The sequence below is a fragment of the Myotis nattereri genome (assembly GCF_964212035.1).
Source record: "Myotis nattereri genome assembly, chromosome: 18".
Classification (NCBI taxonomy): Eukaryota; Metazoa; Chordata; class Mammalia; order Chiroptera; family Vespertilionidae; genus Myotis; species Myotis nattereri.
The window spans coordinates 29,353,992-29,379,889 of record NC_138093.1 but is presented as its reverse complement, the minus strand read 5'-3'; the positions used below and the strand labels follow the sequence as shown (position 1 = coordinate 29,379,889).

Below are 25,898 nucleotides of genomic sequence, written 5' to 3'. Positions count from 1 at the left end.
AACTAATATTCCAAAGGTCAGGTGCTGGGGGTGGGGTAAGAAATGAAACTGAAACCAAAACTCCAACCGGCAAAGGGGGTCCTGCCAACACTGTTCTCACTTGGTATTCAAGGAAAGATGCTCTGATTTACGAGTGCTGTTGCAATTCGCCTCACTGAGTGATACCGTCTGAAAGATTCCAGGCCACTATCTCAGTCTATTATGTTTTAGGATATATTTTAAATTAAGAAAAGCTCTTAATATACAAGCTGATTACATAAGCAATAAAAACTATTTCTAATATTCTGAATTTTAGAAAAACAAATAGAAATACCGTAGGAAATATGAATAGACTCTTACTATAAAAGCCAAACTAAAGTTAGCTATGTATTTTTAGCATTATATGTGTTAAGTATTTTATAAGGTGCTGCTTTTGATTCACAGAATGTTGCAAAAGTATTAATAACATGAATATAAGATAAAATATAATATATAAAGAAACATGATAGAGTAATAGATTCAAACCTGGCTTATTTAGCCATAATAAATGATACATCAGACATAAACTACTTCTCCTCTAAACTAATTCAATGGATGTCTAAATAAAATATTTCCTGCTATTAAGATATGATTTGTCATTTTAAATTTCATTCTCACAAGTGAACAGTAGAGTTTTTCAGAGGCTACATAATATATGATATCATCTATTGACAACTAATGGACTGCATGATTGTATATTCATTTGTTTTCTAGAATTTTCTCTGGTAGTTTAGTGTATAATTGTGTTTTCTGAAATTAATTCAGTTTGTTCTCAATTATTCTATTGTGCTCTTACTCTCTTTAACTACATGCATTATCTCTGTAACCGTATTATCATTCAGTATATCATAATTCTGAAATCTTGAAGTTTTCCTTATGTCTATACAGAAAAATATCAAGATTATACTTTGTTGTGCTTTCCAGTAAAATTTTTGAAAGGTTTTTATAAAATTTCTTTTGTCAATAACAATATATTTTTAAAAAATAAAATTGCTTTTGTTTTAGAATTTAGAATGTTTAATTCTAAAATGAAATTCATTTGCAAATTATTTTTCTTACTCTTAAGAGTTGACTTGAGAGATTAGAAGACATTTTCTCAACTGAATGCAACTAAGTTCATCACAGTTGCCACTAGAGGGCACTTCTCTCATTGACAATGCTCCCCAGGCCCCTGAAAGCGATTGGGCTTGCATGCAACTCCTGTTTTATGACTTGGACTAGCTCTTTAAAAGTATAAATCTTAACCTTTTTGAGAACAAGTCAGATGTGGTTATGGTAGTAGACAGGGGGAGAATAGAATTAAATTCTCAAGGTCTTATTTGGCCAGTTACTCTTATTTATTTAAGATCCAAAATTGGTAAATTGAAATACTAAGATAAAAATACATCATATTAGTTGAGATATCTGATCTTCCGCCAGGTCATCTTTCTCTGGAGAAAGAGGTAACTATAATCTTAAAAAGATACATTTTGTTAATTTCACATACATGTAGCTAGGTGCTTTAGGCTTTCTAATGAACTAATTTGGTATTTTTAGTATTACAAATTATAAGTGTATACCGAAGCCTGGTATGTTAAAAACTGCTTCTACATAACTGTTAATTTAAATGTCATCAATTCTTTAAATGAATCTTGCTGTTTCTGTTAGTCTTAATCATTTCACAACACAGATCAGAAATTCCACAGCTGAAAAAATTACCTTCTGATAACAGAAGGAAAAAAGTGAATCAAAAATGATTCTCAAAAATAAAATCTAATCCCTACATTATAAACTTATCATTTAGAAACTACATTTGAAAAACTACTTTTGGAGTCACTGGAAGTTTATATTTAATCTGACATTATAAAATACTGAGACCTTTATAGTGCTAATCAGGTGTTAACAACTCATTAGATAATATCTCTGATCTTAAAAGCAAATTTTAAAAAGCTCTCCATATCAATGATTTTTCTCAATAATAAAAACATCTGCCAATTTTCAAAAGCACCAATAGGAACTGTATTTATTCAGATATTTCTTTTCTTCATTACTGCCATTCCTACTAATTTACAGCAGTAAATTAAAAATTATATGCTTTCTATTCTCTATTTTCCTTTTCCAATGAGTGATCTTGAACTTCTAAAGGTTTGAAAAAGCAGCTGAAGAGAATATGCACATACTTAAAAGCTGAAGAAAGAAAATTGATTATTTCAGTTACCCAAATATAGCACAAGCTCTTAATAGAAATACTAATTTTTATTTTAAAAAATAACATTTATTATTCACTCGATTATAAAACTAAAACTTGCTCATAGCAGGAGACAGAAATTTATAAAAAGGAAAATAAAAATTTAGAATCTTACCAACCCAGAGACAATGTTTTGAAATACTATATCCTTCTAGCTTTTTTCTATTCCATATATACATTGTGTTTTATTAAATAAATTTAATATCACATAAGTTATTATATAATCTGTTTCCAAATACAATTCTAAAATACAGTTGTTAAAAGTTGATGTACTATTCCATAGTACAACCATATTTACCAAACACACTGGTTGGAATTTAGGTTGCTACTAACATTATTTTTTGTTATTATAACACTATAGCTAGTATCCTTGCAAATAAATATCAGTACACATTGCTGATTTCTTAAGATTAGTTCTAAGTGGATTTTCTAGGTCAAAGGGACATCTGGCAAAATACTTATTATCAAATGCCCTCCAGAAAGCAATGTTACTTTTGTTATCAGTCACTAGAGGGGATAACATATTAGTACTTTTTGCAAAGAGTAATAAGTAAACAAGTCAAACACAGTAATAAAACCACGATCAACATTTCAAACCGCCACGCCCCCCCAAAAAACCTGTTCTGTAAGAACATGACTTCCCAAATAGGTGAAAATTGGTTTTAACTCAAGTTATTACTGTCTTTGTCAAACCATGTACAGCTCTAATGCCGTGATTTGAGAAGACAGTAAGAAAGCAGCAATTTCATATTAGGGCTGTGTGTGTCTAGGGGAGGCTCCTCAAGAAACAAAGCTCTGCTCCCAGTGAAGCCTTCCCTAACCACTGTGCTGATCCTGCCCTTCTGGAAACTCTTAGTATTTCATTTATAGTTAATGCCAACATTTGTACTTAACTCTTCTGTTCTATGTATTTAAGTTTTGCTTCTCAATGTGATATAAACCCATATAGAGAATATGCACATACTTAAAAGCTGCACATAATATGCACATACTTAAAAACATCCCTTGCCATTTACATTTTCCTGTATTGCTCAGTATTTATAGATATTGCTGAGTTATTCCTTCAAAACCTCTTTTTGGGAATCCAAATGATTCATTTGAAAAGCGTATGCTTACTTTGACTGTGCAGAAAAGTTGGCAGCAGCAAACACAGCAGCTTCAACTTCTACATTATCATGTGAATCCAGACTCTGACGAATGCTATGGTGAGCATTCTTCCTCTCAGGAATTATTGATGCCAGACTCCCCAACATCCTACAGAAACAGAGAAACCAGGAGAAACGCAAAAACAATACACTCGAGGTCAGAAGCAAGGCAAAGCTAGTTAATCAAAACTGAAATTTGTAGGTAATTCCATAATCCCAGGTTAATAAAGCATTAATTTTAGGAAACAAGCAGTGACTGACAATCTAACCACTTTTCCATATTTTAGCATGTCAGAAAAATTAAATGGATTATCTAATACAAGCAAAATTTTAAAAAATAATCTTGAAGTACATCCCAGGTACCAAACACAGCCCAGCAAAGAAATTTTTGAATTATTAAAGCATTAAAATATCAATTTTCCAATGTTGCATAGAGAAGTCCAATTTAGCAAAGCATTAAGAGTTTAACATTTTTGGTATTAAGCATAGCCACATCAGTAAATATTGGTACCATGATTTTCAAATTCATCCTCAAAATCAAAAGAAGAGATGCACAGAATGCCCCCTGATAGTCATATCAGAATCTGCAAGGGTGAGGAACGTATAATTTGAAAAAACACAGTCCACTCTATAATAAAATTATAAATTCAGGAAAGGGAAAAAAAACCCTATTATTTGTAACATAAACTACAGAAAGTAAAGCTTGAAAAATCTTTTCAGCAGAAAGGCATGAATTTTAGAAGGCTGTAAAACATTTCAATAAACAAAACAGAGTTCCTACAATGATAACCTTCCTCAAAGTCAATGTCCTAAGTTACCTTGCTACCTGACATATCATCTCCCAATTATCTTATGGAGATATAATCGATTGGACACAAGTAGTAGAGTTCTTAGAAACAAGGTATTAAAATGGACTAAATAGGTAATTTAATTTCAATTAGAAAAAAAGTTCTAAAATTATTTAAATTTTTCCCAAAATATGTAAATAAAAAATAACCATTAATCTAATATTTTATACAAGAAAAGATTAGGCTGATATTGACATATCTTGATTAGCAGTTTGTTACTATGTAATATAAAAGGGCAAAAAATGCATAATCCCATGATTCTACTTTCTGAAATATTTCTGGTAATATTATAATTTGTAGCACTACATTTCAAATGCAGTGAGTATCTCCCAGCTTCTTCCACCATTTGTTGTTGTAATTTATAAGTCTAAAGTAATGGGTAAAAAAAAAAAATCTTCAAAATATGAATGACAAAAGCACTTAATTATGAATAAGAGGGAAGAACCAGTTCCAGGTGTGAAAATATGGAAACATAGGGAAGAAGTGATATCCTAGACTTCATAGTTAAAAAGAGCAAGTCAGAAATGAATCCTATAATTTAGAAAAGTGAATTTTTTTAAAAATCCCATAATTATACAAGTGATTCCATAGACAGCAGCGCTAAAAAAAAAGAACATGGTTCAAGCTGGAGATAAGGCTTATAAATTTTTTTTATAGACTAATAAAATTTTAAAAAAATGTTTTTAGTGGCAAGAAACAAAAGGGTGATGAAACTTCAGTGGTTATATCTGGCATTCTCCAAGGAGTTCAAATACAAATTATTGCATGCAAAAATGAGTACATAACTAAGGATGAATAAAGAAAATTAACACAAAACAGTAAGAAGAAGGTCAGGAAGTTCAAAATGAGCTGAAGCTAAGCTACATTCAGATCCTAGTTATTTGATCAGAACATTTACCTACAGAAAGGAATGTTTCAAAAACAAGTCAGGTGACAATATACAACCAAAACAGTATCATAGATGAAAAACAAAAGTATTTACAGGTAAGTACAGTTACCATATTTTTACACTGAGTCTCAGTTGAAAAAACAAAAGTAAATTTTTAATTTTTAATAATCAAAATGAAAAAGTAAGTATATTGCCTTTTCTGGTTACATAATTACAACTCAAACAATCTTGTGGTGAATCATTACAGCAATGCAGTATACCGGAGTGTGATGGCTCTTGCTACAGGATCATTACTATGAATCACAGAGAAAATTCTCTTCACAAATTCATCCACATTTAGAATCTTCTCCAAATGCTTCTCACTTTGTTGAGTAACTTTAAGAACACAGAGCCTCAGGAAATTGTTTCTACGAAAAACCAGGGATAGAATAAATTAGGCCACTTTAGAAAAGTAATATTTAATTAGGGATCAAAATTACACTATTAATATTAAATTGTAGCAACAGGGAAATGTTTTTCAATCTTATTATTTGTGTCCTCGTTGGGAGTTAAAATCTACAGTACTTTAGGTGGGCATTCAGCATAAGCAGTTAGCAATGCCTGCAGTCCTGCCGCCAGACACCAAAATGGCAGTGACACAAGGAGAAGCCCTGAGGCAGAACTGAATCTCATCAAATAATAACCAAGGCCAAGAGGTCAGATGGTCTTCCTCCCCTCTAGAGCTACTTCTACAACATCTTTTCCCCTTCAAGTCTGATTTGGTGTGTGCATAAGTACATGAGAGCTTGAAGAATGGTAGTAAGAAATGGGAGAAAGGCCGGTGGGGAAAAAAAATAAATGGGTTTTTTAAGTCAGTGCTTACATGCTTCAGGCACTTCGCAATAACATGTTAGCTCATGTTATAAAATAAGCTTTTAATTCCAAAACTGCTCAGAACAATCAGTACAAAGCCACAGGTATTTTCCAAAACATACCCTATCTAATAAAGAGGGAAAATGATAATTGACCCTCACACCATCGCAAAGATGGTGACACCCACAGCCAATAAAGGGGGAATATGCTAATTGACTACCCCGCCCTCAAACATGGCAGCACCCACAGAAAATAAGGAGGGAATATGCTAATTGACTGCCACACCCTCAAAGATGGAGGCACCCAGTCTCCTCAGACCTGCCAGGGCACCTGCCTCTAGAGTCCCCCAGTCCCCTCAGCCCCCCAGCCGCCCAGGGCTGGCCCAAGGTGTAGGCAAGCATCGGATGGTGGCTGCCCAGCCGCCCAGGACCGCCCGAGGCTCAGGTAACCAGGGCCAGCCGAAGCTTGCGCTGCTTGAGTGGCAGCGGCAGAGGTGTGATGGGGCGTCGCCTTCCCCTGATCACCGTGTCACCTCCCGCCCCTGAGGGCTCGAGACTGTGAGAGGGGGCAGGCTGGGCTGAGGGACCCCCCTCCAGTGCATGAATTTTCATGCACCGGGCCTTTAGTACTAATATATCAAGGTTGCCTTAATTTGATTTATCCTATTACACAAAGAAATAAGTACTCTCTAATTTATACTCTTCATTTTTGCTTAAAACACCACTAAATCTCTCACGAAAAGGTATTAGATACTCTGTGTCCATTAAAATGGTAACCAACCATATGGAAGTTCTAAAAGTCAAAAAGAATAAAGACCACAATATAAAACAGAGATATGAACAAAGTGCTTCAGGACACCAAGGCTTTCAAAAGACTTACCCAACCCTGAAAACATCAGCTAACTTTAGGAATGCAGAATTGATGAGAATAGGGAATGGATACTTCTGAAAGAGCCTGGGAAAGCGAACAACTGCTTCACATTGTTCACCAAGTTTGCCAGATCTTAGACCTATGAAAAACATAAAAAGACAACAGCTTACACACTTGTGGCTACAATAAGGCAAAACATAGCAAATGTCTTTAGAATTGGTAAGAATATTATATATCTGGACCTGCAACTCTCCCTGGGGAATAAGCAAGGAATTATCAGAACGGGGAGGAAAAGATTATGTAGTTTTTATTTATTTATTTTTTTAGTAAGAAAACATTTATCTATAAAATCACAGAGGTAGAAGAAATAATTTGTAGAAAAAGTGGGCTTAGGAAACAAGCTATAGAGGTGAAGGACGGTCCCTTGGAGGTTGGGAGTGAGAAAGCTAACAGTAACATGCCTGGGACAGGGATGGGCAAGGGAAAGGGAGAGGCATGCTTCCTGGAGGGAGAGCCAAGATTGTACAGTTTTTAAAAAACAGTGTTATGATTTTATACTTCAGAAGGGGAAAAGCCCTATAGCTTTGGAAAGAGAAAGCAGAGCTCACATTATTTTCTTTTTTGTTGTTATTAATCCTCACCTGAGGATGTTTCTTCCATTGATTTTTAGAGAGAGTGGAAGGGAGGGGGAGAGACAGGGAGAGAGAAACATCGATGTGAGACACATCAGCTAGGGCTCACATTATTTTTTGACTGGTGGGGATGCACTAAAGATTCTGGGACTCAACCAAAAGAATATTGAATTGGAGTGCTGTGACATTTTTTTGTTGATCAAAAGGAGTTAAAGGCTTAAATGTCTGAGAAATTCTTTTTTAAAAGTCTGAGAAACTGCCCTAGTTGGTTTAGCTCAGTGGATAGAGCAGCCGGCAGACTGAAGGGCCCTGGGTTGGATTCCCATCAAGGGCACATACAGCTGTAGGCTCAATCCGGGCGCATGTAGGAGGCAACCAATGATATATCTCTCTCACATCATCAATGTTTCTCTCTGTCTCTCCCCTGCCCTTTCACTCTCTCTAAAGATCATTGGAAAACTATTCTCGGGTGAGGGTTACCAACAACAACAAAATTTTTTTTTTTTAAAGGCTGAGGAACTCTTATCTATCTAGACCAGGGGTCCTCAAACTACGGCCCGCGGACCACATGCAAATACAAATATTGTATTTGTTCCTGTTTTGTTTTTTTTACTTCAAAATAAGATATGTGCAGTGTGCATAGGAATTTGTTCATAGTTTTTTTTTAAACTATAGTCCGGTCCTCCAACGGTCTGAGGGACAGTGAACTGGCCCGCTGTTTAAAAAGTTTGAGGACCCCTGATCTAGACCAACCTACTAAAAATGTTTACAGTTTAAAAAAGAAACACACACTCACAAAAAAAAGTCCTCCCAAAGTTAACAGAGTATCCACGTCAGAGATCTGGGAAATGGTTCATAGTAGACTTAGATTCTTCTAACCTTTAGTCCGGTTCTGAATACACTATACATTAACTACAGTTAATTAAGAATTATCTGTGACAGGCAGATGTGGCTCAGTTGACTTGTGAGCCAGGAGGTCACATTTACTAGATTCCTGGTCAGGGCACATGCTTGGGTTGTGGGGCGTTCAGGAGGCAGCCAATCGATGTTTCTCATCACTGATGTTTCCATCCCTCTCTCCCTCTCCCTCCCTCTCTCTGAAATAAATATATATAGCAAGTGACAAAATACTTTCCTCATTCAATAAAAATCCTTGAAGTACATTGAAACAAAAATTTCATTTTAATACTTGAGTTCTATACTGACATATTCCATATTCATACCTAAGAAGAAGACATCTCTTTTTAGCACTTAATAAAGGCTTCTTTTGCCTGCCATTATATCACTTAGTCTATTTTTGTTCCATAAATTCTATTTTATATCACTTGATATTTACAACAATCTTGTCAGCTCAATGGTTCTGTACCCACTTTGCAGACAAAAAACCGAGGTTCGGTGGTTAGGTGACTTGTCCATGATAATAAATCAGTGCAATTGGAATTCAACTCAATCTAACTTCAAAGTTCGTTCTACTACACCAAATGCCCACTCCCCGTCCTCGTAAGGAAATAAGACTCTAGGAATTGTCTGCAGAGAAGGAGCAGGGGATGGTTTTCGGATGGTCTCAGCTGTATTTAACCTGTCCAGTAACCTGCAAGTAACAGCTACAGAACAAAAAAAATCGCTATAAAGTCGGTGCACGATTATTAATCATCTTTTGGTGAAAACCTGTTCTCAATTGAACGTTCTGAAAAATAATTTTTCAATTAAAAAAAAAAACACCTGCTTGGAAAATCGGGGTACTTGTGCCCCCAAGTGGTCAAAAACGGGCCCATCACCAGAGCTCGCTATGAGCTCGATTTGTGCAAGGCCAATTGAGCAACGCGGCAATTTCCCTGCAATTCACCAAAAGCACAGGCGCCCGCCCCCCCGCCTAGGGAAGCAACGCGCATGCCCGAGGCTACCACCGCCTGGTGGCGCCACTTCCCCCACATCCATCACACCCGGTCAGCCCGCTCTTTTGAATACCTTTGTCTAATTCCATAAGGGCAGAGTTAGCATCCAGCTCCTGTTCACCATAGCCGGCATCTGCCAAGAAAGACTTAGTTGAGTTTGACGCCATGGCCCCAATAGTTACTGGACTATCCTATTCAGAAATATTGCAAACTCGGCCCCATCACCGCCATCTTCTTCCACCACCTTCTCGCGGATTTTTCCTCCGCGCTCTGTCAAATTGTGGTACGCATGCGCCCTGGTCACCACGCCGTTCGCCAGCACCTCAGCACCGCCCCGCGCAGGCGCCCTGGGAGCTCCAGAACCCCAGGTTCCCGCGGCTGGGAGAAAAGGAGGCGGGGATTCGTAGAGGGAAGTGAATCGACGGCGCCCGGACGCCGCGGTGAGAGCCAATCAGAGGGCGTGACGTCAGTTTGGCGGGGAGTTTGGTGGCCGGGGCTTACAGTGGCGGGAGTTGGAGGCTATAACTAGTCCTCTTCTCAAGGACCCAAGTTGCGACTTCTGCTGAACCGGTGGCGTCTGGACGACTTTCCTCTCCGTTGTGCCTTCCCCCCTGGCCCAGATGCTCTTCAATTCGGTGCTCCGACAGCCCCAGTTTGGCGTCCCGAGACATGGTGAGTAACGGCCCTAACCGCTGCCTGTTGCTGGCGGGATTCGCCTCCCCCGAAACCACACCTCGGACCAAGGCCGAATCCAGTTGTTTCCCAGCTCCAGCCCCGAGTTCTCCTTCGGCCGGACGACTGAAGAGAGCTGCGCTTTCATGCCCTCGGGACACTTTTAATCGGAGTCTCCATTTTTAAAACTAAAATGTAGGCGGGCGGAGGGAGCGAAGTTAACTTAAATGGCCTCCTTTACGGCTTGTGCCTATAGTACACTTTTAGTGGAAAACGCGTGCATGTGCGTGCGTGTGAGCGTGTCTGTGTGTTTCTCGTCAGCTGTGTGAGATCGAGGAGGCTCGTATGCATTGATTAATTTGTTGTGGAATCCTAGTGAGCCCTAATGTTTATTATTATAGCACTTCAGAGAATCTGACCCGCTGTTCAGGAACTCCGTCGAGCGGAGAAGACAGAACATCTGCTTCTAGCATGGCCAAGAAGGCTTTTTTTCTCCCTGATTACTTCATATGCATAAACATTTGAAATTATAGAGTGAAAAGTGCCCATAACCACAGACCCCAGAGAATACCACTATTAAATAGATTGAACTATATTTTTCCAACATGTTTTTTCAATGCCAGGGGTAGTATGTGTTGGTATTTACAGAGGTGATATCAAAGTGTTTTGTTTTGTTTTTCACTCTAACGGTGTAACTTGGGAATATTTCCCTATTGGTATGCAGAAGTCTCACTTATTCTCTAGAGTTCTTGAGGTTCCTTTAGTTAAAACCTTGGCAGTAAGAATTTTGAGCCTGAGTTTGAGTGTCATCGACCTGAAACTTTCTGATAAGGACGTTACTGCTGGGACTCAGCTTGGATAGAAATGCAGGATAGGTCTTCTTTCTCTTTAAAACCACGTGCGGGGGGGAAAAAAGAAAAGAATTTGAGAGGGGAGCTTTTTATAGTTAAGGCATAGGTCTAGGACAATGATTTTAAACCGGTGTGCTGCAAAAAAATAAAATAAAAATTAAAACATGCAATACCTGACTATTTAGTCGGGGCACTGACCTCTTTTCCCTTAGATTGTCAAATAAGGACATGACAACAGCCAACACAACAATAGCTGTCCGGTGTGAACGAATCAAAATTATACCTTTTTATTTTTTGTCAGATTGGCAAAAAAAAAATACATATTTTGGTGTGCTTCAGAAACTTTCTGACAAGGATGTTACTATCTAGACTAAGCTTGGATAGAAATGAAATTTCATTCCTTTAAAGAAGGATGAGTCTTCTTTCTCTTTAAAACCACGTGGGGGAAAAATCACGTGGAAAACAAAAAGAAAAGAATCTGAGAAGGGAACTTTTTACATTTAAGGCATAGGTCTAGGATAACGATTTTCAACGGGTGTGCTGCAAAAAAATAAAATTTAAAACATGCGATACCTGACTATTTAGTCAGGGCACTGACCTCTTTTCCCTTAGATTGTCAAGTAAGAAAATGACAACAGCCAACACAACAGTAGCCGTCCGGTGTGAACGAATCAAAATTACACCTTTTTATTTTTTGTCGGATTGGCAAAAAAATATGTATTTTGGTGTGCTGCGGAATTTTAGTAATTAGTTTATGTGTGCCATGAGATGAAAAAGGTTGAAAATCGCTGGTCTTTTAGGAAAAGGATATTGAGAAGGAGACTGAGTAGTCCCTCAACTTTCTGCCACCAACCTAAAACTTTATATCATCCTGACCTACTTCCCTCTTGCATAATATTTTAAATCATACTTTAAATACCCCCTCTTTTTGTCTATCCAGGGACCTTGCTTGAGTAACTTCTCTATCTGTCAGTGGTTAAGAGCTTTGGCTTTGGAGATAAAATGCGTGCGTTCTTTGTTGTTTTTTAATGCCTGAGTTTTAAATCCAGTTTTACTCTTATCTGTATGACCCGAGGCAAACTCTAGCCTTGATTTTGTAACACATTTTCTCCTAATTCTCCAATTTATCCTCTACATCTCCCTTTCTCTCTCATAAATTCTCATTCATTGTTATGTGTTAGGCTTTGAAATTCATTCATCCTTATATATTATGCACTGAACATGATAGGACCATTTTCTCTTTTCCCCTTCCTGTCGGTGTTCCATCCTAGGCCCCCTTTCTCCTCCTATCCATTCCCATTGATGATCAGAGTCTTCACCAGGGCTTCTTCCACTGCCACCTGCAACCTTCCTTTCCCAAGACTGTTACATCCAGTCATAAAAGTTGTGTGAGTATCTTTATCCAGATGGTCAGTGCCATAGGCATCTCAAACTCAAATACCTAAATTGAACTGACTTTTCCCCTAAACCTGCTATATTACCTATTTTGGCAGTGGTTCCATTATTTTAAACTAGTCTGCCCAGCCAGAAACCTGAGCTAATCAGAATTTCTCCATTTTCCTCAAGTTACACATCCAGAAAGTTTCCTTATGATATCTTGACTCTAACCTTTCTTTCCCCGCTGATTTTGCATCTTCACCATATCTTGGATCTGTTCTATGTTTACCATTCCGTTTCCTTAGTTTGGGCCCTGATACCTTCTGGTCTGGACTATAACAGGTCTCCCAAGTGGCCTCTCTCTAGTTTATTCTCCACATTGTTGCCAATGATATTTCTAAAATAGAAATCTGATTACTCTTCTGTGTATTTTAAAAATTGGTACCTAAAAGTTTTTATCGTATGTTTAAATAAATATAAAGAATTTAATTTCTGGCCATATTATAAATATTGACTTATTTTAAGCTTGAAAATTGGATTGATCACCCTTTTTTTTTTGTAAAAAAAAATACATTTGAATTAATATTATCTGTGATTGTAAGGCTCTGTGTGTTAAAAGTTCATCTGGATTGACTTACCATTGCAATTATTAGTTTGCAATTAATCAAAACAATATATATACATATTTTTTTACAATATATATTTTTAATTTTGATAAGGAATCACTAAGCAAAAAGTTAAAATTTTATTGGAAGTGTATTTTTTCAAGCAATGGATTTGTGTGTTCATTATGCCTTCACTAAAGGGAGTATCTGGTTGTCTCTCATTTGGGACCCCAAAAGTTTTTACATCTTGGGGTACCGCAAGGTGTAAAATTGGGGCATGGAAATACCTTTCTTTTGAAAGTGGAAGACAGTGATAAAGGGAGAGGAGAAAAAAGCCTCAACCTTTTCAGACGATCACTTTTAGAAATGTTTATACATGGAATTTGAGTATCAGGAAATTGATTCTCTGAAAACTCTCATGTTCTCAGATACTCTTTGAAAAATCTGCATGTAATTTTAAATTGTACATTGGGTAAGTAATAGGCTTTTCAAATGAGTGTTGTGGGGGAAAGCATTACAAGTTCATGTTGGGAACAGCATAACACACTAATCTAAAAGTAGTTTAAGGGTCTGGTCCAAAAATGGAGGGGACTAGTTACTAAGTCGTGTTAGGCCATTTATTAATATTTGGATATTAGTCTGTAGGTTATGAGGCAAAGTTGACAGGAGTCAATGTTTAATTGTAAAGAATTAGATCTCCATAGCATACATATTATCTTCAATTCCACCTAAATTATTTAAGATTCAGTTCTTGCCGAAACTGGTTTGGCTCAGTGGATAGAGCGTCGGCCTGCGGACTCAAGGGTCCTGGGTTTGATTCCGGTCAAGGGCATGTACCTGGGTTGCGGGCACATCCCCAGTAGGAGATGTGCAGGAGGCAGCTGATCGATGTTTCTCTCTCATCGATGTTTCTAACTCTCTGTCTCTCTCCCTTCCTCTCTGTAAAAAATCAATAAAATATATTTAAAAAAAAAAAAGATTCAGTTCTTTTGAATTAGTGTGAAGTCATTAAATTTTTTTGAAAAATCCTAAACCGCAAGTGTGCATTTCTATAACTTTTTAAAGTATATATTTTTATTGATTTAAAAAATAATAATTCTTTATTGTTGAAAGTATTATGTATGTTCTCCCCCCCCCCCCCTTCACCCCCTCCAGTCCACCCCTCCCACCCCAGGCCTTCAGCACCATTTGTGTCCACAGGTTATGCATATATGCATATAAGGTCCTTGGTTGATTACCTCTCACCCACTCTCCCTCCCCTGCCTTCCCTCTTAGATTCCGCACTCTGTTCCATGCTTCCATGTCTCCAATCCACTCCGTTCATCAGTTTATTTTGTTACTTAGATTCCACATGATTGCGATCATGTGATACTTGTCTTTCTCTGACTGACTTATTTCACTTAGCATGATACTCTCCAGATCCCTCCATGCTGTCTCAAAGGGTAAGAGATTCTTTTTTACTGTTGTATAGTATATATTTTTGTTGATTTCAGAGAGGAAGGGAGAGGGAGAGAGAGACATCAATGATGAGAATCATTGATCAGCTGCCTCCTGCATGCCCTCTACTGGGGATTGAGCCCACATCCCGGGCATGTGCCCTTGACCAGAATCAAACTAGGGACCTTTCCATCCACAGGCTGATTGATGCTCTATCCAGTGAGCCAAACCAGCTAGGGACATTTATATAACATTAGAACAGAAACTTTTGTTTTTAAATTCTTTCTGTGGGTGGATATTTTTTTAGCTCTACAACATAACTAATTACTGTATTCTTTTGGTGGTCTTTAATGGCTAATTTATTTATTTTTTATTTTTTATTTTTTTTTATTGCTTAAAGTATTACAAAGGGTATTACATATGTGTCCCTTTTTTCCCCCCGCCCTTGACAATCCCCTGGCCTCCCCTACCCCCCAGTGTCTTATGTCCATTGGTTAGGCTTATATGCATGCATACAAGTCCTTTGGTTGATCTCTTACCCCCCTCCCTCCTGCCCCCCAACCCTCCCCGGCCTTCCCGCTGCAGTTTGACAATCTGTTTGAGGCAGCTCTGCCTCTGTATCTATTATTATTCAAAAGTTTATAATGGTCTTTATTATCCATGAATGAGTGAGATCATGTGGTATTTTTCCTTCATTGACTGGCTTATTTCACTTAGCATAATGCTCTCCAGTTCCATCCATGCCATCGCAAATGGTAAGAGTTCCTTCTTTTTTACAGCAGCATAGTATTCCATCGTGTAGATGTACCACAGTTTTCTAATCCTTTAATGGCTAATTTATAATGATATCTGACCTTGAGATAAAATCCTCAGGAATAATTACTAAATCTGGATTGAATTGCCTCCTTTGTTCTGGTTCCCTTAGGTTATCTCTATGAACATGAGGTTATGTCAGGCTTAGCTGTCTTCTCCAGTTTTGTTTTTTAATGAAAAGTGAGAATTGAAAGTACCTTAAAATGTGAGAGTTTGTTAATTATTTAGACAGCTCTCAATATAAAGTATAATTTCATTGTTTCCTCCTATATTTAATAAAGTCTGATTTTAATAACTATTTATTGAATCAATGTTCCTTTTATATATATTTAAAATGTTTTGACCCACATATAAAAATGGTAGATCTTTGAAGATGTTTTACTTTTTAGACTATAGTACAAATTAGGTTTCTGACCCAAGCAGAGTAAACTCTTCCTCCACCCTGAAATTCTTCCCCTGTCTTGTATATTCAATGAAAACATATTCATCTTTCAAGATTTGTGTTTCATTTCTCCTCCTCTAAAGACTTCCCTGACCCTCCTACTATGCCAGGACTAACTGCTTGTACTCTAGGGGTAGGTACATAATGCTTTACTTTAAAATTACTTTAATATACTTCAAGATACTATGACTGAATTTCAGCACTGGAAAGGAAAAAGGAAGTGAAATTAATAATCAACTTGTGAATATGTTAGTCGCTACAGTAGGCATATTTGACATAAATTATTTCCTTTAATTCTATGACCATTGGATTATGTATGATGCTGCTAGTAACTTATGAGTTTGCAGTAATGTTGCATTAGAACCTCTAAAAACAGTCTCCAAAGGGTTGGAGAAGATCTTTTTTAATGTGTAAAGGCCATTTGTTTTTTTTTGTTTTTTTGCAATCTTAAATGTACTAGCAAGAGTCTCTATTTAGATGAAAAGCCCAAAGACTATACCTTATCAGAATTTGGGAGTGCTCATTCATTCTTTCTTAGGAAAATACCAAAAACTGTGTTATAGAGGATTATAGGTAATGACTGGGTCTATATTAGATATATAAAGCTTATTTATTTATTTATTTATTTATTTATTTTTAATTATTTATCTTTGGTTGATCCTCACCTGAGGATATTTTTCCATTGATTTTTAGAGAGAGAGACAGACAGAGATAGAAACATTGATGTGAGAGAGACATCGATTGGTTGCCTCCTGCACGTACCCTGACTAGGGCCGGGGAACCTGCAACCAAGGCAGGTGCCCTTGCTTGGAATCGAATCCGGGACCCTTCAGTCCATGGGCTGACGTTCTAGCCACTGAGCCAGCTAAGGTTTTTTAAAACAAATAATTATTTCTGTATTTGTTAAAAGTACTAAGATGTGACGATATATTGGATTTCTATAAGGAATTGTATCTTATTTTAGGATGGTCTTCACAATACCCTCTACAGTCCCTTCTAACTGGTTATCAGTGCAACTCTAATGATGAGCACACTTCTTATGGAGAAACAGGAGTCCCAGTTCCTCCTTTTGGATGCACTTTCTCTTCTGGTAAGAAAATTACTGTCTAGCTAGGCTTGGTAAAAAAAAAATAATCTGTTTCACACTTAGAGGAAAAATATACAGAGATACCTCCCTTTCAAAAAAAAGTAAGATAGGTGATAGAGTTTTTCTAAGACTGTTCTTCCTGATTCATGAAATAGACTTTTCTTAATCTCTGTGCATAATTATATATATCCTCTAAAGTAGCTGTTCTCAACCTGTGGGTCGCCAACCTGTGGGTAGCGACCCCTTTGGGGGTCGAACGACCCTTTCACAGGGGGTTGCCTAAGACCATCGGAAAACACATATATAATTACATATTGTTTTTGTGATTAATCACTATGCTTTAATTATGTTCAGTTTGTAACAATGAAAATACATCCTGCATATCAGATATTTACATTACGATTCATAACAATAGCAAAATTACAGTTATGAAGTAGCAACGAAAATAATTTTATGGTTGGGGGTCACCACAACATGAGGAACTGTACTAAAGGGTGGTGGCATTAGGAAGGTTGAGAACCACTGCTCTAAAGCATAGGACCTTATAGCACTTTTAAAAAAACTAATATAGGGGAAAAGGTTGCAAAAGTTCAGCCATCATGAAAACTGTTTTGATCTGATTGAATCTATCTTTCTGGAATGCCTTGGGGAACAAAAGAACAGAAATAGAAATACTTTTTACCACTGTTAATATTCTAAAACAGGAAAAGTAAAAGGTTGTGAAAAGGGGATTTTAAACTAATAGACTCAGCCTGCTGGTGGCCAGTGCCACTCTTGTTTTGTTTGAGTACCATTCTTTATTCATCTCTCTCTTAAATGAGAGGTTATCTGAAGATAACTTTGGTGGTTTTAAGTCATTTACTGAATTAGAAAATATGGCAAATTTTAAGTAATTTTTAATTCAAATTACCTCTGGACCATATCAGATGCCATTTGGGTAGAATCATCTTCCCTCTTTTCTAACAGATTCTTTGTGTTTACCTAGTAGCTTTCAATTAATCTATGTTATATATACTTATATATTTATACATATGTATGTAACTTTATAATAAGCTCTAAAATTATGTTACTCTTCATACATTCTATTCTTTATTTTTTATTTAGCTCCAAATATGAAGCATATACTAGCAGTTGCCAATGAAGAAGGCTTCGTTAGATTATATAACACAGAATCACAAACGTATAGAAAGAAGTGTGTTAAAGGTAAGTCTAGGTCAGGGGTGGGCAAACTTTTTGACTCGAGGGCCACAATGGGTTCTTAAACTGGACCGGAGGGTCGGAACAAAAGCATGGATGGAGTGTTTGTGTGAACTAATATAAATTCAAAGTGAACATCATTACATAAAAGGGTACGGTCTTTTTTTTTTTTTTTTTTTTTTAGTTTTATTCATTTCAAACGGGCTGGATCCGGCCCACGGGCCCTAGTTTGCCCATGGCTGGTCTAGGTCTAAGGTTTTTGTTTTACCGTTTTAAATTCATATAGCCTCAAGTAAATTATTATTTGACTACATTCCCAATTATATTCATTTCTGATAAAGTCTGTTTAAGGACCAGGCTATTTCTTTTTTTTTTTTTTTTTTAATATATTTTATTGATATTTTACAGAGAGGAAGAGAGAGAGATAGAGAGTTAGAAACATTGATGAGAGAGAAACATCGATCAGCTGCCTCCTGCACATCCCCCACTGGGGATGCGCCCGCAACCCAGGCACATGCCCCTGACCGGAATCGAACCCGGGACCCTTCAGTCCGCAAGTTGACGCTCTATCCACTGAGCCAAACCGGTTTCGGCCCAGGCTATTTCTTTCAATAGATTTTAATTATGGCATGACTTTACTGAAAATTAAGAAAAATACATTTTAGGATTAAAAACAGTTCTTTTAAAAAGGTTCAATCTTGCCAAAACCGGTTTGGTTCAGTGGATAGAGCGTCGGCCTGCGGACTGAAAGGTCCCGGGTTCGATTCCGGTCAAGGGCATGTACCTGGGTTGCGGGCACATCCCCGGTGGGAGATGTGCAGGAGGCAGCTGATCGATGTTCCTCTCTCATCGATGTTTCTAACTCTCTATCTCTCTCCCTTCCTCTCTGTAAAAAATCAATAAAATATATTTAAAAAAAAAAAAAGGTTCAATCTTTTACACTTAATATCATTGGGAGAAACATTGTTTTAAAATACTTATATTGACCAAGCATCTTTCATATATAAGACAAAGTTCTGTTGACCTTAAAAAGCTGATAATTTGGAACTAATAAGTCAACTGTTGAAATAACTAAAATAAAACAAAGACTGTAAATGATATAGACATACAAAGAAAATGCTATAGAAGTCAAAGAGCAAGTCCTCATGTGATAAAGAAGGGGAGGAAAATTTTTTTGAAGGATAGGATATTTGAGTTGGACTGGTATTTAGACCAATGGCAATAGAATAGGATACTCCCGGTGGAGGGAAAAGCATTAGCAAAGTCCTAGAAATATGAAAGAATAGGATATAATAAGGAAATAGGGTGTAATTCGGTTTCATTTGAATGTGGTATGTAGAGAACAGTGAAAGATAAATCTTGTGATAAAGGACAAAGCCTACAAAACCTTGAGGTGTCAAACTAAAGTACTGTAGACTTCAGAGAGCAGGATGAAGATTTTTGAACTGGAAAATGTTTCAGAAAGATTTCATTTTAGAGAATATATTACTAGTCACCTCATGGAAAGGAATTTGATATCAAATGTTAGTTCTATGTAGTAATGGTGGGGATGTTTTGTATTTTATCACTCTTTAAATCTTCCTTCTCCATTGTAATGCTCTTTGGCCAATGGACCTTAGGGTGCTGACCATTGACTTTTTCACTACAGTTTTCAAAGTATTTAAACTGCTATTGATATGACTACCCCAGAACATAGTCTAGACATTTCACATTCATCATTTTCTTAATTTAGAATGGATGGCTCACTGGAATGCTGTCTTTGACCTCGCCTGGGTCCCAGGTGAATTTAAACTTGTAAGTGGCTTTCATTTTATTTGGGTCTGAGTAGATAATGGTTAAGGGTTGCTTTATTCAATTGTGATAATATTTTTTAAAGGTTACAGCAGCAGGTGATCAATCGGCCAAATTTTGGGATGTAAAAGCTGGCGAGCTGCTGGGAACTTGCAAAGGTCATCAGTGCAGCCTCAAGTCAGTTGCCTTTTCTAAGTTTGAGAAAGGTAGGTTTGTACCTGTCTTCTTTCATCTCCTCACCTCCTTTACAAGGGGGTAATAAGAACTTATAATTGTTTCCTCATTTTCTGCTATCAAAGTTGCTATTTTATGTATGTAGATGATTGAGATTCTAATATGACTGAAAACTTAAATGAAATTAAGTTGGGTTTTAGCCTTATTCTTATGGACATTATCTCCAGCTTGTCCCTGAAAATCAAACATTGTCAGGTAATTTTTTTCTATAACCTTGCCAATAAGGTAAAGATTTGTTAATAGCTACTATACCTCTATTCAATTCTGGGTGTCCTTTAAAGTCTAAACCCTGTACTGGCCACTGATTTGCCTATTCTGCATATTCATATAAATAGGAACTATATAATATGTGGTCTTTTGTGACTGGCTTCTTTCACTTGGTGTAATGTTTAATCTTATTTTTTTTACCTCAAGTTGAATGATTTCTGTTGCTGTATCTTCAAGTTCACTGACTTTTCCTCTGTTCTCATCATTATGCTCTTAAAGTTATCCAGTGAATTTTGTCATTTCAGAAATTGTTTTCTATTCTAAATTTTCCTTTTTTATAAGCTCTCTCTGCTGAGATTTTTCATCTTTTCAATGTAAATGTCTAATTTACCTCATTTGACATAGTTATATTTGCTTTACAATCTTATCTGATAAAGCAACATGTGAGTTATTTCAAGGTTGGCCTCTGTTGATTTCTTTTCCCTTGAGGATGACTCGTTTTTCCAAACTCTTTATATGTCAAATAATTTAGTTATATCCTGGGCATTGTGAATGGTATGTTGGACTCTGGGTTCTGTTATATTGCTTAGGGAAGAGTTGATGTTTTTGTTCTAATGGGCAATTAATTAAGACTCAAGTTACAGACTCAAACCTGCAACAGGGCAGTGGGTTCTATCTCAATTCTGTTCGTTAATTTAAGTCTTAGTTGCAAGCTGCTTTAAGTTTTCCCCTTCATAGATGGTTCAGGGGTCAGCCAGAAACTTATCCTGAGTTAAACACAGAATCAGGCCTTCCCTTGCTCTGGCTTTCTCTAGGGTTTCCCCTTCTCTCTGGCAGCTCTTGTTGCCCAACGTCTCCTTTTCCAGTTTCTCTGGCTTGGAAGATGGCAGGTTTTTCTATTGGCATTTTAGTTGCTTGCCCACTGGCTGCCCTCAAGGTAAAACCACAAAAGACCAGTAACTTAGCCCAAGCCAATCACTTGCTTCAGTTATTGACTCTCCTCCAAAAATTGCATGTTTTTGTTCAGTCTCGATAGAGCCCTCAGGTCATTTTTTATATTTTTTTTCCAGAGTTTAAAAGCTAATGCAAGTGGATTGGTTTGGTAAGTGTACACTCTTCCATACAGAAGCAGAGTTGTTTTGGCTTAATTTTAAAGAATAATACATTGCAGATAAATTGAAGTTCTATGTTTTCTTCTCCAATCCCATTGCCCCCTTCCACCTCTAGAGGCAACCCCTTTCACAAGTTTTGTTTGGATCTGTTCCATGGTTTTCTACTGAGACAGTACAACTTGGAGGTTTGGAGTATGGGCTCTGGATTCCTACTGTCAAGAATACCTTTACAAATTACTCGTTCTCTCTGTGCCTTAGTTTTCTCATTTTCCCAGTAAAATGGGAATAATAATACCCACTAATAGGATTAATAACAAGGATTGAGATAATTTATATAAAGCACTTAGGGCAGTGTATAGCACTTAGTAAGCACTCAATATGTTTGGTTATTGCTTGTTTATCATTCTTACTATAACTTTACCATATATATAGTGTATTATGTGGTTTTAAGAAAATTTACACAGGGATTATTCTGTTGAGTTTTTGTTTAATATTTGACATGTGTTTTGAGTTTTTTGTAATTCTTTATCTTCACAACTTTGTTTTCTCTTACTTGTTGTTGAACCATATATTTTTAATTTTTAATCTCTAGCGCCAATTATAGAAGCTAGCATATAATAGATACTCTAGGAAACGTAAGTTGTAATGTACATGTCATTGACCAGTTTTTCAATTTCTTGATAAACTATTTCCCCACAGCTGTCTTCTGTACAGGTGGAAGAGATGGCAACATTATGGTTTGGGACACCAGGTGTAACAAAAAAGGTAGTTTAGTTCCATTTTAATTTTGATAAATGTGGCCTGTCCCATACTTCATTGTTTTGAATGAAAGGTTTATTGAATTCATCTGTTAACCACTAGGGGGCACAAGTTCATAATCCTTTATTTCTGCTTACTGTTCTAATGCTCATGATCTTAGCGATTGTTGCAAGTATTACCCTCTGTGTTTAAATCATATTGTCTTCTGAACTATATTATTTATCTAAATGATTGATGGAATTGAAATTATTAATTCATTGCTCATTGGTAAAAGATCTTTTATAATTTTTTTGGCTTTAAAGAATTAGGTTAGATTAAATGTAATTATGCTCACCTTGCCCATTGATGCCATTAAGCAGAAACTAATGATCATCTTCCCTTTTTAAAAAAAAAGTTATTTTTAGCCCTAACCAGTTTGGCTCAGTGGATAGAGCGTTGGCCTGCAGACTGAAGGGTCCCAGGTTTGATTCTGGTCAAGGGCATGTACCTTAGTTGTGCGTACATCCCCAGTAGGGGGTGTGTGGGAGGCAGCTGATCGATGTTTCTCTCTTATCGATGTTTCTAACTCTCTATCCTTCTCCCTTCCTCTCTGTAAAAAATCAATAAAATATATTTTTTTAAAAATTATTTTTAACAGACTATTTTATAGAGCAGTTTTAGTTATATAGCAAAATTGAGCAGAAAGTATAGAGCATTCTCTGTGTACTGATATACCCCATCTCACACAGCCTCTTCCACTATCAACATCCACACGAGAGTTAAAAATTTATTACAGCTGATGAACCTACATGGATACATCACTATCACCCTAGGTCTATCTGTACTTTACATTAGGGTTCACTCTTAGTATTGTATATTCTATTGGTTTTGACAAGTATAAAATGACATGTATCTACTATTATAGTATACAGGATAGTTCACTGCTCTAAAAATACTCTCTACTCCACCTATTAATCCTACCCTTCCCCCAATCCTGGCAACCACTGATTTTTTTATTGTCTTCATGGCTTTGCTTTTTTTTCTTTCATGGTTTTGCCTTTCCCAGAATGTCATAATTACAGTATGTAGCCTTTTCACATTGGCTTTTCTTAATTAGTAATATGCATTTAAGGTTCTTCTGTGTCTTTTTATGGCGTGGAAGCTCACTTTGTAGCACTGGATAATATGTCATTGTCTGGATGTACTACAGTTTATTCATACATTCAAATACTGAAGTACATCTTGGTTGTTTCCAAATTCTGGCAATTATGAATAAAGCTGCTATAAACATCTTTGTGCTTATTCCTTTTTATCCATTATAATCTCAACACAAAAGATGTAATGTGGTAGCACTGCTGGCTTTGAATTTCAATAATCTAATAAAGAATGTAATTAATCTTGAAATCTTATATATAAACTAGAGGCCCGGTGCACAAATTTGTGCACGGGTGGGATCCCTTGGCCTGGTCGGCCTGATTGGCCTGATCAGCGCCGTCTTGCCCAGTCCCAATCAGGGACGATGGGGGCCAGCTAGCTGGGGAAGGACTGTGGGAGGGCTCCAGGGCATGTCTGGCCCTCTCACCCAGTCCCGATCGGCCGGACCCCAGCAGCAAGCTAACCTACTGGTTGGAGCATCTGCTCCCTGGTGGTCAGTGTGGGTCATAGCAACTGGTTGAGTGATTCAGTCAATCTATCTGTTGGACACTTAGCATATTATGCTTTTATTATATAGGACGTTACATTCAGCATAAGAATAAGTTCTGAAAACTAAATAAATTTCCTCTGAATATCTTTCAGATGGATTTTATAGGCAAGTGAATCAAATCAGTGGTGCTCACAATACCTTAGACAAGCAAACTCCTTCAAAACCTAAGAAGAAACAGAATTCAAAAGGACTTGCTCCTTCTGTGGTAAGGTTTTATAGCTATATACACGTGTGCAGATCTTAACAGTGGGATAGAATCTCATGTTAAGGAATTTGTTGGGCATAAAAATAGCTATAAATTGAGTGAGAATCTTCATTTCCCCTTGATATCAGTGGGTTTTTTGTTAATGCTAATTGATGGTTTTCAAAACCTAGTTTGCAACAGAGGAACCTGGGAAGCATATTAAAAATTCAGCTTCCTAAGCCTCATCTTTAGGGTTTCCATGCACACAATTACCTACAGCATAATGTGATTCACTAGAAAAGGGGCAGTAGTTTGAAGAAGTATATTAAGTACTATGATAGTTTCTGTTGGGAAGGAATCCCTGTTGTTTTCATATAGTACCTTTCTAGTATCTGATAGTCAAAGCTCAGACAATGCCCAGAATACATCTTCTTTCTCACCATTGCTCTTAATGTGTTTACTTTTCTAGTACTCCTGGTCTGTAGGATCCAACTTAATATTTTGGGGGGAGGTATGGTTGTTAAAACAGAACTTAAAATTGCATACCATGAACAGGACACAAGCAAGAATGGGAACTGGCAGGGTTAGCATGAGGTCTTTGGAGGTTAGATGAAGTTAAAATGAGTAATATATTTCAGACATTTAATCAGATTCTGAGCCAAGAAAACCTGTTAACAGCAATTAGGTAAAAAACTCCGTTGAGCACCTTTAAATTTTTCAGAGCATGTAATAACCCATCTTTGATCGGTAGTTCTTTAGATACTTTTATATGATAGTCTAGGTAAAAATCTAGATAGACGGTGATATTTCATAGATGAAACAGGCATGGGAAATTTAAGTGAATTTCCTAAGGATACACAGCTTATTAGTAGGTCTGATTCTAAGTAGAGTCAGTAGGCTTAAACAAGTTAAATCTTTTAATAACCAATGTTTCTTAAGTGTAAGTCAAAGTGATTCCTAGCTAAAATTACTTCTTGGTCAGCAAGAAGATTTAGTCTAACTCAGAGTTTGGGAGAAAAAAAAGCCATTTTAGTACCAGGTCTCTTGATGGTGAAGATTGCGCTGTCCAAAATAGGATTTACTCCTTTTTTTTTCTTCTTTGTGTTATTAGGATTCCCAGCAGAGTGTTACTGTGGTCCTCTTTCAAGATGAGAATACGTTAGTCTCAGCAGGAGCTGTGGATGGGTAAGAGCTTTATTTCTTGGTTCTTTTGATAAGGTCTCTTTCATGAACTGTGATGGGGAAGTCACCTAGTCCCATTATAATTGAATATGTGCACTTTAACTTTCCAACATAGTGAATACCCAGCTGAGAAGAGGACCTGCAGATCACACTGAAAATATCTAGTTAGGACTCTTGCTCAAATAATTAAGTGAGATAATACATGTGTCACACTTAGCACATTTTCTAGCACATATGAGCAATATTGGCTGCTCCTATTATAGAGAAGCTGGATAGGTAGCTTGTTTATGCAGTATAATTTAGTCAATAATTCTTATTTAAGAAGTAAAATTGCTAGTATCTTAGATTTTATCTTCTCATGGTTTAGTAATAACCTAAAAGAAAAAACCTGATTTGGGCCATTTCTGGGAGTGCTCTAACTAGAATAATAGTAAGTTCTGATGACTTTCAATTCACATACCTGCCATCCATGATTGGTCTGAATTTTTAGCTTCAGATAATTTTGTGGTACTTCTTGATTGGTTGCTTTGTTCAAATATAACTTATTTGAGTATAGGGACTCTTTCATTCTTTTTTTTTAAAGCATGTAGCATAGTGCCTAATACTTATTATTTTTTAATATATTTTATTGATTTCTTACAGAGAGGAAGGGAGAGGAATAGAGAGTTAGAAACATCGATGAGAGAGAAACATCGATCAGCTGCCTCCTGCACACCCCCTACTGGGGATGTGCCCGCAACCAAGGTACATGCCCTTGATTGGAATCAAACCTGGGACCCTTCAGTCCGAAGGCTGACGCTCTATCCATTGAGCCAAACCAGTCAGAGTGGGACTCTTTCTTTTGTAAGCCCCTGTCTTTGTCCCCTTATTTACTCATTATATCTCCCA

The 25,898-nt window shown here is 36.9% G+C and overlaps 2 protein-coding genes across 2 annotated transcripts in view; one reads left to right on the top strand and one right to left on the bottom strand.

Moving 5' to 3' along the window:
• The window catches only part of INTS7 (integrator complex subunit 7), a 43,399-nt gene extending 33,748 nt beyond the window's left edge, over positions 1 to 9,651 (bottom strand). The window contains exons 1-4 of the mRNA XM_081112518.1: positions 9,450 to 9,651; positions 6,859 to 6,988; positions 5,388 to 5,534; positions 3,362 to 3,499 (exon numbers count right to left, since the gene is read on the bottom strand). Coding sequence (XP_080968644.1) covers positions 3,362 to 3,499; positions 5,388 to 5,534; positions 6,859 to 6,988; positions 9,450 to 9,543 — 509 coding nt within the window. The 5' untranslated portion in view covers positions 9,544 to 9,651. The remainder of the gene's footprint in view (positions 1 to 3,361; positions 3,500 to 5,387; positions 5,535 to 6,858; positions 6,989 to 9,449) is intronic.
• Positions 9,652 to 9,996: 345 nt separating this feature from the next.
• The window catches only part of DTL (denticleless E3 ubiquitin protein ligase homolog), a gene marked incomplete at its 5' end in the record, with an annotated part of 47,768 nt that continues 31,866 nt past the window's right edge, over positions 9,997 to 25,898 (top strand). The window contains 8 exons of the mRNA XM_081113127.1: positions 9,997 to 10,048; positions 16,538 to 16,663; positions 17,765 to 17,863; positions 19,590 to 19,651; positions 19,734 to 19,854; positions 21,901 to 21,966; positions 23,737 to 23,849; positions 24,940 to 25,013. Of these exons, the coding sequence (XP_080969253.1) occupies positions 9,997 to 10,048; positions 16,538 to 16,663; positions 17,765 to 17,863; positions 19,590 to 19,651; positions 19,734 to 19,854; positions 21,901 to 21,966; positions 23,737 to 23,849; positions 24,940 to 25,013 (713 nt within the window). The remainder of the gene's footprint in view (positions 10,049 to 16,537; positions 16,664 to 17,764; positions 17,864 to 19,589; positions 19,652 to 19,733; positions 19,855 to 21,900; positions 21,967 to 23,736; positions 23,850 to 24,939; positions 25,014 to 25,898) is intronic.